We start from the raw sequence: 16,307 nt of genomic DNA, 5'->3' as shown, positions 1-16,307 counted from the left end.
TGTGACCTAATCTAGGTGTTCCCAGCAGGGGGATTAGATTACATGAGCTTTTGAGGTTTCTTCCAATCCCTGACATTTGGTGACTGTGATTCTGTAACTGGTATGGAGAAGAGACAGCAGCTATTGAAATAAAGACTTGGTTTAAAAAAAAAAAAGGTACTATTTTTATATATATATATATTTATTTATTTATAATAAATAATACAATTTTTAAGCTCATCTTCTCTTTTCTCATTCTCTTCTCTTCTTTTCTCCTTTTCTCCTTTCAAATTTCCCTTTTCATTCCCTTTTTCCTTCCCTGCTCCTTTCCTCTCCTCCCTTCCTTTCTTATCCTTTCTTCTTTTTGCTATTGGCTCCATCGCTGAAGACAAAATTCTCTTATTCTCCTCCATGTCTCACTAGAAAAAGTAGAGTCGCAACTTGAGACTATTCACAAAAAAGAAAAGCTGCCTCCTCCCTACATCCCTCTGCAGCAACAGCAAAGGCGGGAGTGCCAGTACCTGTCCGTTGGCCCAAGCGGCCGGGAGAAGTTGCTCATCACGGCCTCAGTGTGACAGCGGGTGAGGATGACCACCGCCTGGCACAGGAAGGGCAGGAACGTGCTCTGCTGCGCAAACGATGTGATGCTGCGCAGGATGTAGAGGATCGGAGGCACCTGAGAGAAGAAGGGGAGAAAGAATGACTTGCTGCATCCTGCACTCTGCAGGGCCCAACCACGGACATTCAGCGCATGAGCAGTGCCTGCTCCCTTGACATGCTGCCAAGTCCTAAGCCTGAATTTCATGCCAGCTACCCTGGTCTCCATGCCCTGAGCACAAGGGGCAAACGGCACAAGTCATAGTGCAACAGCCAGCAAAAGTCCAAGACACGTGAAGGAAAGTCTCTTACGTTCCAACTGATGTCCTTCCCGTGCATCTGCAGGAAGGTGGTCATCCACTTCCCAGCAGCACGCACACGCACTCCGTTGGCTTTCCGGATCGTCTCCTTGATGGCAGTCATGAAGTCAACGGTGCGTTCTAAGGGGAAGTTCCTGCACACGATCTGCAGAGAAATGAGAAGCGGGAGAGATCTCATCACTGCTCTGCTGCAGCTGTCTGTACCCTGCTGTTTATACGGAAGGCGGTTGAGCCTTCTCTCAACTTCTGCACCCATGGTGTTTGCTTACATGCAAAGCCTACCTCCCAGCAGCCACAGTCACATGCATGCAAGTGCACACACACACACACAAACGCACATCATGGAGTCAGCTCCTTGCACTGGGTGCCTGAAGGCCAGACGTAGCTCAGAGCCTCCTGCTACTTGCACTGGGAAAAGAGCACTCAGGGTAACAGCTCATTTTGGAAACAGTGTCAGAGGCTGGGAGCAGCACAGGGTCGTGCAGAAGCCTACACACAGAGATCACACCACCCCTTCTTGGGTCCACATACCATGGCCATTTTGGATGTGGTCTGAAGCTGAGAGGCGATGCTGCAGGCATGCAGCCCCTCGCACAGGCTCCTGATGTCACCCGTCTCGATGTCTGTGTTGGTCGCTTTGGCTGGAAAGAGCACAGGGAGAAAAGGGAAGTCATGCTTCTGGAAATGAAACTGCATTCCACGGGGGAAAGACAGAGGACAGGGTGGGGACAAGAAGAGAGCTGTGCACGGTGCCTCTCCCTCCTGTAAACAGGGCCCAGCCCGTGGGGCTCTGGTAGTGCTACAGAGGAGGGCAGAGGGCTGGAGCGTGCCTGCTCCACTCACCTTGGATTCGCAGAAGGGAGCTCAGACAGGTGACAGCCAGCTGGCGGGATGCGGGCATGGGGTCACAAGTCAGAGGCGCCAGCAATCCCACCAAGGAGCCAAAGTGCTCACAGGCATCTCTTCTCTGCAGGGGTGAGAGGCAGGAACAAAGCTGTAGACGGCCCCAGCTCTCTCCAGCTTCTCCCATCTGTGCCTTCCCCACGCCATGACACAGCATGCACAGCTGGGCAGAGCTCGCCTTCAAGCTCTGGGGCACTGGGGAGGGAGCAGGGAGCACGCGGTGGGGCTCTTTACTCACTTGAAGCTCTTCACAAACAGCCAGCAGCTGGGAGCAGGTCTGCAGGGCCCTCTTGCGCTCCCACACGTTGGTTGATGTCATAGATTTCTGCAGGACCTGGGGTAGAGCATCTGTCTCACTGAGGACGTCTTTTCTTTCCCTTGCTGCCACCCCTCTCCCTGTCCCTCCTTTCCCAGCGCTTTCCCTTAAGGCCTGCCCTGTTGCTCCATGTGGCCTCCTGCCTCACTGACCACCGGCACTGCCGCCCCGCTCTCTGCAGACACGCCTGCCTCCTAACCCAGGAGCTTTTCGTCGGCTGTGGCCTCCAGGGGCTGGCTCCTGCTTTCCCCCTGCAGGGCCCATTTCTCTGCCCATTTCAGCTCGCAGTGAGCTGGCACGTCAGCAGGAGATTTCTCCCCCTCTGATCCTCCTCTCAGTCCCCAGATCTCTGCCCCCGCTATTGACAGGCACCATGCTTTCTCCCTTGCCCCACGAATACTCACATGGACTATGTTCTGGAAGAAGCCACCGCTGGGCTCTGTCTCCAGCAGGACCACCATGAGCCGGCCCAGAGCTCTCAGTGATGTTTGCTGAAGCTGAAAGCAGAAGAGGGGAGTGACGTGTAGCATCACGGCTGCTGCCAGAGCAGAGGTTGTGTGTGCTGAGGTAGGGTTCTGACCGAGAGGTGGCCGGGAAAGTTACGGCAGGTTACCTGCAGGTACTGTGCTGCTTGCTGTGACTTCCTGATCTTCAGCATCATCTCTGCTGAAGGGTGTGTCACGATGTTCTTGCAGCACAGGACCAACATCTCACGCAGGTCCTTGCTTTCAGAAGAGGGCTTCAGCTTGCTGAGAGGAGGAAAACAGGAAGAGAAATCAGAAAGGGTATTTACCTCTCCAGACTGGTTCAGACAACATCTGAGTTTCTCCTAATTGACAGCTACAAAGCCAATACCCCCACCCAGCTCATGCTGCTGAGCACTGCCTTCAGTTCCAGCAGCGCCCACCTCCTCCCCGGCAGCAGTGAACCACCTCCTGCTCTGGAGGGAAGGAGACCCCAGCTCTCCCTCTCTTCCCTGCCAGGGCACAGGAGCACCAGGGCCTTTCTCCCTGCCCAGAACCTCAGCTTTGCTGGGCACAACAGACCAGCCGTCTCTCCTGCTGTAGATGTGGTTCCTCCCCCCCTGGCCCCTCCAGGCCCTCAGGAGCTACCCAAAATGGGGATCACCATCCTGACTTGCTACCTCAGCCCTTACCTCAACTGCTCCAGGGCCAGAACCACCTTGAGAGGCACTGGGGAGACAGGCATGCCCGAGTAATACTTCTTCATCAGGTCCTGCAAGTCCCAGAGAGACAGTGTCAAAGTGGGCAAGGGGCACACAAGAGCTGTTCCACCCGGCCCCCAGACAGGCACAACTGCCACACACCAGCCCCATCACTTTCCTGTGGAAGCACTGCAGGATGCAGCAGCTGGTGCACCCAGCCCGCTGCCCAGCCACTGCCTGCCAGCACCCAAGGTCCCCACCAGCTGGAGACGTGTAACTGCTGGACACCTGCATGCCTCCAGGGAAGCGAGCCTTGTGGCGCAGCCCAGAACTCCTCTGCAGACAGCCCCGTCTCCAGGCACTCACCATCAGGATCTCCAGCAGCTTGCTCTTCAAGGAGGGGTTAAAGCTTGCAGAATCACCCACAGCTTGGTAGGCAGAGCTGCAGTCGGTGATGCTCTGCACCAGCGCGAGGTTGTTCTGCAAGTCCTGAGGAGCAAGAGAGAAGAACATTCTTTGAACTGCGGGAAGGGACAAGGGCTGCAAGGGACACACGTGGGGACAACGCTAAGGGAAGGGCTTGGATCTTTATCTGGGCACAAACAGTTCCCCGAGGGACCTTTGGAAAGGAAAGGCCCATCTCAGCATCCCCCCATGTGGAGAGGCTGCAGAGGGGCGCTCTGACACCCTGGCACGCTTTGAGCTCTCACCCGGCAGCTGCAGCTGTAGAGCATCAGGACGTTGCCCACGATGTCTCCCTCCAGGTGGGCGAGCAGCTGTTCCTTGGAGGCACGCAGTGCCACGCTGCCGTGGGCGAGCATGAGAGCGCTGCGTGTGGCATGAGCTCTCGTGCTGTCCAGCTCCATCTGTGTGGGAAGAAATGCCTTGAGACACTCGCTAACGGCCCCCAGTGCCCCGCGATGCTCCTGGGCTCCCAAGGCAGGAGCTGCAGGGAAAATAAGGCAGAAGAATGCCAAGATGGAAACCCGTAACGCTTTACCTTCTTGCGCCTGGAAATCCTGGCATTGCGGCCTTTGCACAGCCTGGACGCAAACATGGTGAGCGTGGCCAGGACTGTGTGGAAGTTGTTCTCAGCAGCATGGCTGAGAAGAGAGATGATTCCCTGCACAAAAGAACAAGGGGCCGTTGGCACAGGCCTGAATCTGCAGGTCTGCTCCTGAGCAAAATGGCAGCAGTGCAGAGGTTGAAAGGCCCGGAGCAGGGCCAGGAGAAGGCCTCTGCCCCAGGGCCAGAGCAGGGATGCTCACAGGAGCTGGAGGAGAGGACAGCTCACCTGGGCCTCACGTGGCTCCTCTGCATTTGCCTCCTCCAGGTGCTGTAGCAGCTTCTCCTGCACGTGGAGGACTCCCTGACAGGATCCCAGCACCGTGCCCAGAGCCTTGTACAGGAATGACTGCAGGGGAAGAAGCTGAGATGTGGCAGCAGCTTAACCTGCTGGTGGAGGGCCAGGTGGGAAGGAGCCAAGCTCCCTGGCGGTTGCTGAGAGCAGCTGCGGGGCCGAGCTTTAGCCATCCCCGGGCAGATTGCAGGGAAAGGCCCTCTGGGGGGCATAGACTGGGGAAGCAGCATCTGCACCCGCGTGGGCAGAGCACCAGCCGCAGCCCCAGCCCCAGCTGGACACCTGCAGCTGCACCGCTGGGTAGAGCCGGGGGGAACTCACCTTTTCTGCAGAGCTGCTGGCAGAGCTGCTCAGCCGCTGGCTCAGCTCACAGCTCAGGGCCTCGATCCATGCCTTCTCCTCTATTGTGTCCAGCGACGCCTTCAGGAACTGTTGGAGAACAGGAGAAGACAATGTTCCCTTGCCCTTTGCCTCTTCCCTCGCTCCCAAGTTGCTGCAGCCCTCTGGGGAGAGGTGCCTGGAAGAACAGTCCCTCTCCCAGCTCCCCCAGTGTTCCCTCCATTAAAGCCACCCACCCTCTTCTCCTAAGACCCCTCTGGGCTTGGGACAGAGCAGAAGAGGCAGCGCCACAAAGGCGTGCGGCCGCTCCGCAGCAGCGCTTGAGAGGCTGTTCCTGCCCCACAGTGGCTCACGTGGGAGCGGGGCTACTTGGGGCAGGCAAGCACTTCTCTGCACCGCACCTCCCGGCAATGCTGTACCTTTAGCAGACGGCGCTCAAACTCGGCAGTGTCCGGGAAGCTCTCATCTTTCCCTGCACAGCAATAGGAAGACAAAGACCCTTACTTAGGATCAAGGCACAGAAGAAGAGCTGCTGCAAACCTGGCTTGGCCTGGGCACTTGACACTACCAAGCTGGGACCTGCACCCCCTCCACAATGACCTGTCCCTCCCCACAAACACTGCCTCCACAGGAACACGGAACTAAGTGCTCCAAGGCTGCTGTCTGAGGGGACATGAAGGGCCCATCCACGTCCTGGAACGGGCAGATCTCTGGTGGGATAGGTCCCTGGGCCTCAGTGCTGACTCCCAGGAATGGGAACAGCAGCAGAGCAAGAACTGGCCTGCAGGCAGTGCTTCCCCTCTGCCATGCTACAGAGCTGCATTTTCACTCCCCCCCTTCCCTTCCCTGCCTCTGCCTCTTCTTCCCCTCCAGTGCTTTACCTTCAAGACACTGCAGCAGCAGGGGGATCTCAGTAGCCCACATGGCCCCCACAGCCCTGTGGAACCTGCTGTGGAGGTTTTTCATCAGCAGTAAGGCAGCAGCTTGGAGTTTGCTGCCTGCAACAGGGCTGCCTGCCACCACCTGAGTGAGAGCAACACAAAGCAGGGTCACTTCTGCAGCAAGAGCAACGGCTTTCCCCCAGGATGGAAGCAGCTCGGCTCTGCTCTGGCAGGCAAGGAGCAGCCAACAGCTTTGCCCATGGCCATGCTGCTTCCTCCTGGGTGCTTGTGGCACCGGCCTCTGGAGCATCTACTCACCAGCAGTCGTGCCAGCAGTGTCTGGGGCGTCAGCAGTGGGCCTGCAAAGAGAAAAAAAGTGCTGAGTAAGACTCCAAGACACTGTGTGCCCAGCCACGCACACCTCCGCTGTCCCTTCTGGGTGCTACCACAGGTCAGCAGAGCTCACTGAGGGAGTTTTTGCTCCTACCTTGAAACATGGAGCTGACAAAATGGGGATCCAGATGTTCTATCGGCCGTCCTGTCAGCTCCTCTCTCTCAGCCAGGGCACAGACACAGCGGGAGACTGGGATCAGCATGCCTGTGTACTGCGCTGGCACCACAAACAACAGCAGCCGCGGCCACAGGAGCTGTAGGGAACGAGGCAGTTGAGCAGGTCAGCATTCCTGCCTCTGCTCAGAGATGAAGAGGACTCTGTGAATTTCCCTGAGTCCTGTGTGCTTCAGAGCACATTGGAGGAGAGACCTGGGGTCCTGGAATGGGACGAGGAACACGTGAGGGAAAGGCAGGGAGCAGCAGCAGGGCAGAGCGTGACTTACTTTGGACATCCCTCTCACAGAGACGTCCAGTGATCCCAGGATGTCCATGCACAGCTCCTGGAGAGCTCCTTCTTCCTGGGCTTCCCGGGCAGAAAGGTCTCCGGCTGCCTGCACAACAGTGGTGTTGAAACACTGGTTATGCTCAGTTCTCAGGAGCCTCTCAGGAGGCTCAGGTGTGGCCTCAGCGGTGCTTCTGTATAGCAGCCTCTGAGCAGCACGGGTCTTCCAAAGGAAGATGCTGCCCACTGCCCTTACCCTTCTTCCTGTGGCGCGGCTGAACTCCCTGAAGATGTGCCCCACCACATCCCAGGCTGAGCAGCTCCGGGTGTTCGAACTGAGCAGATCCTTGATGAAATACAGAATAGCCGTCCTCACCTGCAAGGGGTCAATTATGGGTGTGATTTTCCTGGTCAGAAGGCAAAGGGAAGCCACCTGCTCATCGGGGCAGCCCTTTGGGCATGAGCAGAGACAGCAAGAGCACTGGAGAGGCTTTAGCTACTGAGATGAGGGCCTGGCCTTAACACCAGGCTGTGCGCTTTCCATGCACAGCACAGGGACCTGCCTGCTCCACTCTGCCTGCTCTCCCCACAGGAGCCATCATGACCGTGTGACCAATGCCCCAGCACCTCTCTAGTCACCCCAGCCCTGCCCGTGCTGGCAGCAGCATCACCACCCCGACAGCGCTTTCTTTTCCCCAACCAGCTCACCCGGATGCTGGGGTCGCTGCACAGACGCTGCACAGCCTCGACGACCTGGGGCAGCATCTCCGTCATCACGGGCTCTGCAAGAGATGCACAGAAGCATGAGCGGAGCCACAACACAGATGGCAGAAGGGAGCCCTGGCAGTCCCAAGGCGTGGTACTGACCAACCCGTGGTACTGACCATCAGAGCGAGCCAGAGCACCCAGCAGACCCAGGGCTGCCACGCATCCAGGCTCCCAGTCATCGCCCAGCTGCGACTGCAGAAACAGGATGGTTTCCTCTGGGCAGATCCGGGCTGCAGGGAGGAAATCCCACGCTATGTTAGCAAGAACCTCACGCCCATTCCTGAAGTTTGTGAGAGAGGTTTTGGCCAGGGCAGCGCCAAGCATGGCCAAAGCTCCTCTCCTTACCCTGCAGCATGATGCAGTGGGTCAGCTGTGCACGACCAGCCTCGCTGTGCTGCTTGCTGTCGTCATAGAGCTGTGGGAACAAGGTCCATTTGATACAATCACATCAGCACTGAGGACGGAAAAGACACTGTGCTGCCCGCTCTCGTCTCCCTGGGCACTCTCGGGAAGAGGGCAGGCAGACAAAACCCAGCCCTCCCCACAGCATCCCCGAGAGTACATGCATGGCTCTGGACCTGCCTTGAGCATGCAGGAGCTAAGGCTGAGCCGCCTTATTCAGGGGTCAGAGCTTTGCAGTCCTCCTGAGACTTAGCCAAGAGGGAAACTGCTGTGGGCGCAAGGATAGGCTCCCCTTACCTGGTAAAACACGGCACTGGTGACGTCCAGAAACTTGTCCCCTGGGATTACAGACTCAATGCCCCCTAAGGCCTCCAGGAAGATAGTGAGGCTCTGCAAGAGAGCAGGAGAGGAAGAAAGGGATGAAGCCACATCTAGCCACTTGGGAGTGGAGAAACTGTTTCCCAATTGTTTCTCTGCAGGGAGAAGCTCCTGCACAGGCGTTCTTGTTTATCCCCCACCTCCCAGCGGCACCAAGGGAGTCTCTCTGCTCTCAATCGAGCCGTGTTTGGGCATCATTTGCAGGCATTTCCCACCCAGCAGCCCACTTCTCCCCCATCAGATGCAACTGGATGTGGTCCCCCCAGTTGTTAGCATAGAGCTCCTCAGGCACTCAGAGCCCCACAGTGGTGGTGAAACTTCCCATCCCCAAGAGATGAGCCCCAGTGATTCTTGGTTCCCTCCTGGCTCCTGTCTGGGTTGTTCCTTCTCTGACTGAAGAGCTCAGGAAGCCTCAGAGCTCCCTTGAACACCCATTCCTTCTTTCTCCAAGGGCTCCCCACCTCCTCCCTGGCCCCTCGTGGCATTTGCACGGGCCCCACGTCTACCCTGAGCCCTGCACAACAACTCACCTTGGCCACCCTGCAAATGTCTTGGATCTCCTGACACGGGTGAACGAGCCAGAGGAGCTGCTCCCAGACCTGCTCTTGGTGCCGCTCCTCTTGCAGGAGAACCTCCAACATGGCAGCCACAGCCCCAAGGACGGCCTGTTTGTCCTGGAGAGGATGGCAGAGGCCCGGTATCAAAGACTGAAGGTCTGCCCTTCCTACACAGAGGGCTTTCCCCTTCCCCTTTCCCTTCCCCTTCCCCACACCCCCACGCCCAGCAGGAGATGGGCTCGCTCTGGAGGGCAGGCAGCTTTTCCCCATACCCTCATCCCCAGCTCTTCCTGCCACAGTGCTGTGACATGCAGCTGCTCCCTGGCACAGAGCCACTTCAGGGCCCTTTGCAGAGCCAGCCCACTCCCTCTCATCACCCCTCAGCTCTCAGCCCACTGGGCACAGACAGAGCTGCCGACATGGGTGCCCCTGCTGCCATCCTGGGCTGGGAATGCAGCAGTGCTCACCTGTTCCTCCTGGCAGTCTTGCCAGTTCCACACCACAGAGAAGAGCAGCTCGTGAAGGTTTTCACAGATCTGCTCTTTCTCCATGGCAGGCCAGGGGCATTGCATTCCTGAGGACAAGTAAGTCTTGACTCCATCCAGCCACTGTTTCAAAACTGAAAAAACAAAATAATTAAAAAAATAAATTATTATTATTATTTTTTTTAAGAGAGTGAGAAAACGGAGTCTGTGAGAGTCTGCAGCAGGGCTGCTCTGGGGCCGGCACTCACCAGCACAAGCGATGCGCAGGATCTGGCCACTCTTCACCTGGCCCACCACACTGCGCAGGCCTGCCAGCATCAGCCACACAAAGGGGATGCACTGTGGAGCTGCAAAGAGGAAGGAGAGGGCCACAGTCAGAGCCCCGGCAGCAAGGTAGGTGGACAGCAGCCCTGCAGCCCCCAGCTCAGTGCAGATCACACTCAGAGGGCAGAGACCCCTTTCCCGGTTGTTATAGATGTCAGGAGGTTGAGGGTACTCTACCATAGGTGCTGAAGAGTTTGCTCAGGGTGTTGAGCACAAACTCCTTGGACATGTCCCCCGCGGCCTTCAGGTGGCTCTGGAGCTCAGCCATCACCAAGGTGAAGTGCGTCCGAGCCAGAGCCACCAGGACATTGCTGGCAGCTGTCTTGACATTGCTGGTCACGCCCTGGAAGAGAGACACTGGTGACACGCGGCCCAGGAGACTGCCTGAGGCCCTTGGAAGAGCTAAGCCCCCACCATCCGCCAGCAGAACACCAGCGTGGGCAGGCGGTTGGTTCCCTTTGCCTTTGGGAGTGAGCCCTCACCTGGGCTGCCGTCAGGTCCCGGGACACCTCTGCCAGCAGCCGGTTCACCACTCCGCACGGCGGGCGGCTGCTGTCTTGGCACAGGGCGCTCTCCAGCTCACAGTACGCCTGCGCTCGGTCGCCCTGGGGACAAGGATCAGTCACGCTCGTTTTGCCCGCTGCCACCCATCGCTCTGTGGATGTGCTGCCGGGCCTGGCACCCACGGCACCGTGGCCCTGGGCCAGGAGGGCAAGGGTTGCTGGTTGGATGTCCCCAACTCACCTCCTGATCTTGCAGGCGCTGAAGCAGTAAGGTCGCGGCGCAGGTAGGGACAGGGCTTGACACCCTGCTTCTCTCCCTGCGACGCGTACGCCTGGGCACGCAGCCCACACAAGCAAAGAGACCTGGAAGGAAAGAGCAGAGCAGCTGCTGCAGGTGTTGCTTGGAGCCAGGGCCGAGCACCCGGCCAGCTGTGGGAGGAACGCTCCTCCAGCTCCACAGCGCAAGGCTGCGTGTGGTTGGCGGGGACAGGGGAGGGAGCTTTCCCCTTGCTGGGGTGCTGGGGAAACCACGGTGAGCAGCTGCACTCGGCAGAGCAAGGACAGCGCTGCTGGCACGTCCTAAACAGACACTGGAGGCACACGTGTGCTCGGGCAGCGTCGTGGTGTCCAGAGAGGTGGAGGGACTCACCTCGAAGGGCTCTCAGCCTCTCCATGATAGCAGGATGCCTCCAGATAGACACAAAGCTCTCTCTGGTTCCACTTCCTGCGGGTCCCACAAGCGGACTGAGCCACCGCTCCCACCGCTCCACAAGGGTGGATGACGCAGCCACTGTGACACCACACTGCAGTGTCACCTCACAGAGAATGAATGACACGCCCCGGGCTGGGGGCCAGACAGGTCCCCAGGGCAACCCTGCAGGCCCTCAAACACAGTGCGCTTGTGTGATGCAATCGGCTCTGGGGTTCCTGTTCCATGCTGATGCAGGGAATCACCTCAGCAGGTGATGGAGAGCCCCTGCCAGGGAGCAGCTGCTGGGCACCGTTGCCCGGCGTTGTCTTAGTGACTGGGGACTCCATGCCGGGAGGCACTGAGGCCCCCATCTGCTGCCCCGACATCCTCTCCAGAGAGCTCTGCTGTCTACTGGGGGCACGTGTCAGAGATGTTAAGGAGACTCCACCGCATCTGATCAAAAATGAATACATTAATAATAGAGAAAAATCTTCTTTATGGTGAATGTAACAGAACAGCAGAACGGGCTGCCCAGAGAGGTTGTGGGGTCTCCCTCTCTGGAGACATTCAGAACCCACCAGGACACATTCGTGTGTGACCTAATCTAGGTGTTCCTGCTAAGGCAGGGGGATTGGACTGGATGATCTTTCAAGTTCCCTTCCAATCCCTGACATTTAGTGAAACACATCCCTCTCACAGAGACGTCCAGTGATCCCAGGATGTCCATGCACAGCTCCTGGAGAGCTCCTTCTTCCTGGATGGTGTCTTGTTCATGATGCTGCCACCTTGTTCAAAGCAGAGGTGGGAGGTTCCTTTTTCCCCCTTGTTTGTTAGTTTCTAAGCCTTTTGCACATTTTTCCAGCCATGAGTCAAGGCTGTTCAGGCAGTCTTCCCTCTTTGGTGTTTTTTGGACAATAAATATGTGTTGTTAAAATGGAAGGTTAAATCACGAAAGAGGGATTGCCTGCGCTACTGAAAGCATTTGTGTTATTTGCTCAGATGCACCCCTGGGAGCTGAGATCTAGGAGAAAAATCTCATTTGATCCATAGGTGCTATACACTTGAAAATGTGGCTCCTCAGTGCTATCTTGGTAAATCTCCTTCAACATGCTTGAATTGGATGCAGAATGTGCAGTCACCTTTCTTGATCAAAGGAGGGGTTTCCCTAAAGCTTACTCTTGAAATCCGTGGTTACGAGTTTGCTTCAGTCACCCATGCACTGTGCAATGGTCAGCAAAAAGTGTTCAGATTTAATGTCAACAGCTCTTGGTATAACACTCCTTCACAGCAAAGCTGAGCAATGAGAAGAAGAGGCAAAATCTGCTCAGTCGTGATGAGTCGTGTCTTGTCCTTTACCAGTTCAGCAGAGCACAAAATACCCATCTCTTCAATGAGGAAAAGGGGTAATGAAGCAGATGCAGGAGCAGGAAACCAAGCTGGAATGGGGACTTAACACCAGGTGATAGTGCCCTTTGCAAATGAAACAATTCACTAGAAAGTGATTTCCACCTCTCTGTCCCCGAAATGTCCCTTGACTTAAACTGAAGGCACATTTTTCCCCTCCAAAATTAGTACATTGGTAACTGGGCAAGAGTTTATCTCCTGATTCCACAATGTCCTTCTCTCTTTCAAATTTGTATTTTTATTGCACCATTCCAAATACCTGGATCGCTACCGCTGCTGCAACATTAATAAAATGCTCTACAATATGAACAAATTACTGTGCTTTGAGTGCTATTAAAAAAAAACAGCAACAAAAAAAAAACAAAAACAACCAACACTGGCTGCTGACAGCTTTCCTGAGAGAAATGAGGATAATAGAAAGTGCCTAGAATGATTGTGTCCTTCTGAGGTCTGATTGCATGGAAAGGTAGCAGAAGACCTGTTAAGTCCCCTGTAGGCTGACACTTGGGCAGCTGTCAGTGACATCAAGTTCCTTGTCCATCTCATCATAGTTTGTGACTACAGCATACTTATTTAGTTGCTCTTGAGCTGTATAAACTCAGTTTTTCCATCACACTGGCAAGCAGTTGGCATGCCTTGCCTTTTTCCTCCATCTTAAGACTAGACAATGAAGCCACAGAGCATACAATAGTGGTTATTTTCCTGTGTCGCTTGGCATGAGCTGGAGAGTACCTTGGACTGATCCTGAAAAAATTCTATGGCAGACTTCTCTAACTTGGCTCAAACAAACTTCAAATAGCATATCTCCTAGAAAATAAATCTGCATTTGACTGATACTAAGAGGTCATGGTCCATCAACTGCACTAAAATGTTTTTAAAGCTGTCCCAATGTGCGCCCATACAATGAACCAGGGAGGCTCCCTCCAAGGTTTTTTTCTATCTGGTACAGAAAATGTATTTATAAGTTCACTTAGATACACACTTATTCAGCAGGCTGGAGTGATTCCAAATTAAGTGGGTTTTTAATTAAAAAAAAATCTACCTAATTATATCTTTTTCCTCATGAGACAGAAACAGATACAAAGGTGCCATTCTGACTTCTCTAATAAATAGCTTGCATTTTATTTACTTATTAAGACCATTTAGTGCTCCAGAATAGTCCCAGTTCAAGGGCTGTAAAATGCCCATTTTTTATTATTTTTCAGTGGCCATTTTCCCCACTGTGCCTGTTGATCTCATTGAAGAGCTGAGGCATCCGCTCCCAGATTTCTCATGTGCTAAGTGTAGCGGAGCGGCTGGGTGGCATCACAGGGGGAAGGAAGTGAGGGGGAAAAGGAACAGCAAGAGGAAAGAGGGGAGGAGGGCACAAACGGACAAATAGATAAAGTGGAGCATGAACGCACACTGCAGGGATGCACTTTTGAATAGGAAGAGGTCTGTACAGCAGCAAGATGCATACCTGGAGATGACAGATGTGTTCCCCTAAAGCACTAATCTGTTGTCTCAGTTATTGTTCTGGGTCTTTTTCTCCCCTTCTGCAAATACATGCTTTCATTTCTGACAACAAACACTATGCTTTTTGATTGAGGATCCAGAATACTGTTGCTATTAAAATAAATTAATATGCATATATAGCACTTTGTTGTGTATGCACACAAGTTGTGTGTATAGTCACTATGGATTACTGCCCCAGAATGTGCCATCATAAATTAGAGTGCAACTGCTCCAGTCTATTAGTAACCCACTACTGGCAATTGCCTGGGGGACTATTTCATGGCAGTTTCCATGTGCAAATATGGTATTTGTTATAGAATCACAGAATCCTTAGAGTTGGAAGAGACCTTTAAAGGCCATCTAGTCCAAGTCCCCTTCAATGAACAGGGGCACCACAGCTACATCAGGTTGCCCAGGGCCTGATCCAGCCTCACCTTGAAAGTCTCCAGGGACCACATCTCTGGGCAACCTGTTCCAGTGCCTTCCCACCCTCACTGTTAAAGATCTTTTCCTTATATCCAGTATCCCAGTATTTCCTGTTTTTCTATTGCAGCAAACAGAAAGAAACTCACAATACTAACCACTGCCTAGTTACAAATATGAAATCCATTAGGTCAGTTAGCAGCAGAAGAAACACTTGTGTCCATATTTAGGGTCATTATCAAATCTGCTTCAAACATAGATGCAGTCAGCTTAATGCAACGCCTCTCCTCCCATCAGTGTGTATGTATGCACGTGCATACACAAGCACAGAAAACACGTATATCAATTATTTGCATGTGGAAATGCAGCCAGGTGAGCTCTGCAATGGCATGAAGGCACACAAATAGGCATGTGTGAAAATGAGTGTAAAAAAAGCTCCCTTTAAACACTGGATTTGGAGACTGACCTCCCAGTGCTGTTCCCTGGGCCTAATTCCCTATGGCGAACACCAGCAGGAGCAGATTTCCAGCCCAGCTGCAGCAGCTGACAGCTCTGCCTGTGGCCTGGATTTAAATTGCTCTGCTGTTAGTGGTAGTGGGGGACAGGGTTGGCTTGTGGGAGCAAAGCCTGGGGGTAAGTAGGGCTACCAGCACATTGCTGGTGGAGCATAGGTCTGTGTCCAGATGTATGCATATTACAGACAGCAGAAACCTGGTGTTAAACTCTCTCTCCATCATCTACACATGGTGGAGATAACCTGGTTATCTATAACCAGGTTCTAACCTGGTTATCTGGCTTTTGCTCAGTCAGGGGATGAAACTGCCTTCTTGCCAGGCCCCTTGATCTGGATGGGGACAGGACTCCCCAGGTCTCTCCGTGGGCCCCCTTCCTCTGCTTCAGACAACTTCTGGAGGGAGCCATTTGGCTGGCTGCTGCCAATTGCTTCATTTTCCTCTTCCATTGTCTGCGGTGGGGGAGATGGCCAAGTATCTCATAAACAGCAGTGTTAAAGATGATCTCAGAGTGCCAACTGTGAGTGGAAAAAAGGCAGCAGCAGGCAGCTGGAGGAGGAGGGCTGGGCAGCCCCATCCCAGCCTGGGGGCAGGAGCAGCCCATCAGGATGAGTAGGCAGCAGGGCAGGTCCTGGCCATCCTTTTCTGGCTTGAAGGGCCTGTGCAAAGTTCAAGGGCTCTTCACAATGAAGCAGCTGGGCAACACCTGCAAGCAGTTTACTTAAGTCCTTACTGGCTTATTTTGGGAATCTGACTGGGTGCCAGGCTGGAGGCTTCTGAGGAAGTAAATACTTCAAGACAAAATACTCAAGTGTTTTGCCTAAGCCGTGCCTGTCGGCAGGGGCAGAAAATAAAACAAAGCAAAGTGTGCATTCAGTGAGAGCCTGGCAAGATGGAACGTGGAGCTAAGAGACGCATCCTGAAGCCAGGATGGAGGTGGCTGGGCGCCAGCAGGGCAGCTTCAGCCAGGCTTGTTGCTACTTGCAAGGCCAAAGCCCAGGCCTAACAGAACTCAGAAACTCTACGGTAAAATAAGGAGTCCACGAAAGACCATGTAAGACCAAAGTGCTCCTGTATTTATCACAGATATACACGCAGAGTGAGCTAATAAGGCACTACAATACTCATGATAAATACTAAATGCTAAACTGAGGAAGCGTGGTCTTGACAACTGAGTAGTGACGTGGACTTGAACCAGCTGAAGGAAACAAGCCAGAGAGTTGTGGTCAGTGGAACAGAGTGAGTCAAGTTGGAGGCCTGTATCTTGTGGAGTCCCTCAAGGGTCAGTACTGGGACCCGTACTATTCAACATACTCATCAGTGTCTTGGATGAGGCAGTAAAGCGCACTGTGAGCAGGCTTGCTGATGCCACAGAACTGGGAGGAGTGGCTGACATGCCTGAAGGCTGTGCTGCCACCCAGCGACACCTGGACAGGCGGAGAGTTGGGTGGGGAGAACTTGAATGAAATACAACAAGGGCAAGCGTAGGGACTTGTATCTGGGCAAGAACGACCCCACATACCAGTATAGGTTAGGGACTGACCTGTTGGAGAGCAGCGTAGGGGAAAGGGACCTGTGGGTCCTGGGGGACAGCAGGGTGACCATGAGCCAGCACTCTGCCCTTGTGGCCAAGAAGGCCAATGGCACCCTGGGACATACTAGAAGGGGCAT

General features: G+C 54.3%; 1 protein-coding gene across 1 annotated transcript; it reads right to left on the bottom strand.

Annotated features, from left to right (window-relative positions):
• Positions 1–346: 346 nt before the first annotated feature.
• On the bottom strand, positions 347–11,189 carry LOC125697450 (maestro heat-like repeat-containing protein family member 2B). Its single transcript, XM_048954721.1, has 32 exons — positions 11,114–11,189; positions 10,762–10,836; positions 10,354–10,475; positions 10,092–10,214; positions 9,787–9,952; positions 9,534–9,632; positions 9,268–9,419; positions 8,774–8,917; positions 8,163–8,255; positions 7,809–7,878; positions 7,580–7,693; positions 7,404–7,477; positions 6,952–7,071; positions 6,697–6,804; positions 6,348–6,507; positions 6,179–6,219; positions 5,861–6,002; positions 5,399–5,451; positions 4,962–5,069; positions 4,575–4,694; positions 4,281–4,403; positions 3,991–4,146; positions 3,647–3,769; positions 3,272–3,351; positions 2,729–2,864; positions 2,520–2,612; positions 2,038–2,133; positions 1,740–1,863; positions 1,428–1,537; positions 889–1,041; positions 501–655; positions 347–398 (listed from the first exon to the last, which is right to left on the bottom strand). Exons 1-32 carry the CDS (start codon positions 11,187–11,189, stop codon positions 347–349), a joined length of 3,561 nt encoding a protein of 1,186 aa, XP_048810678.1.
• Between the last annotated feature and the right edge of the window lie 5,118 nt (positions 11,190–16,307).

The sequence above is a fragment of the Lagopus muta genome, chromosome 1 (genome assembly GCF_023343835.1).
Source record: "Lagopus muta isolate bLagMut1 chromosome 1, bLagMut1 primary, whole genome shotgun sequence".
In the NCBI taxonomy this organism is placed as follows: domain Eukaryota; kingdom Metazoa; phylum Chordata; class Aves; order Galliformes; family Phasianidae; genus Lagopus; species Lagopus muta.
The sequence above is the reverse complement of the archived record's forward strand: the minus strand, read 5'-3'. Positions and strand labels throughout refer to the sequence as shown.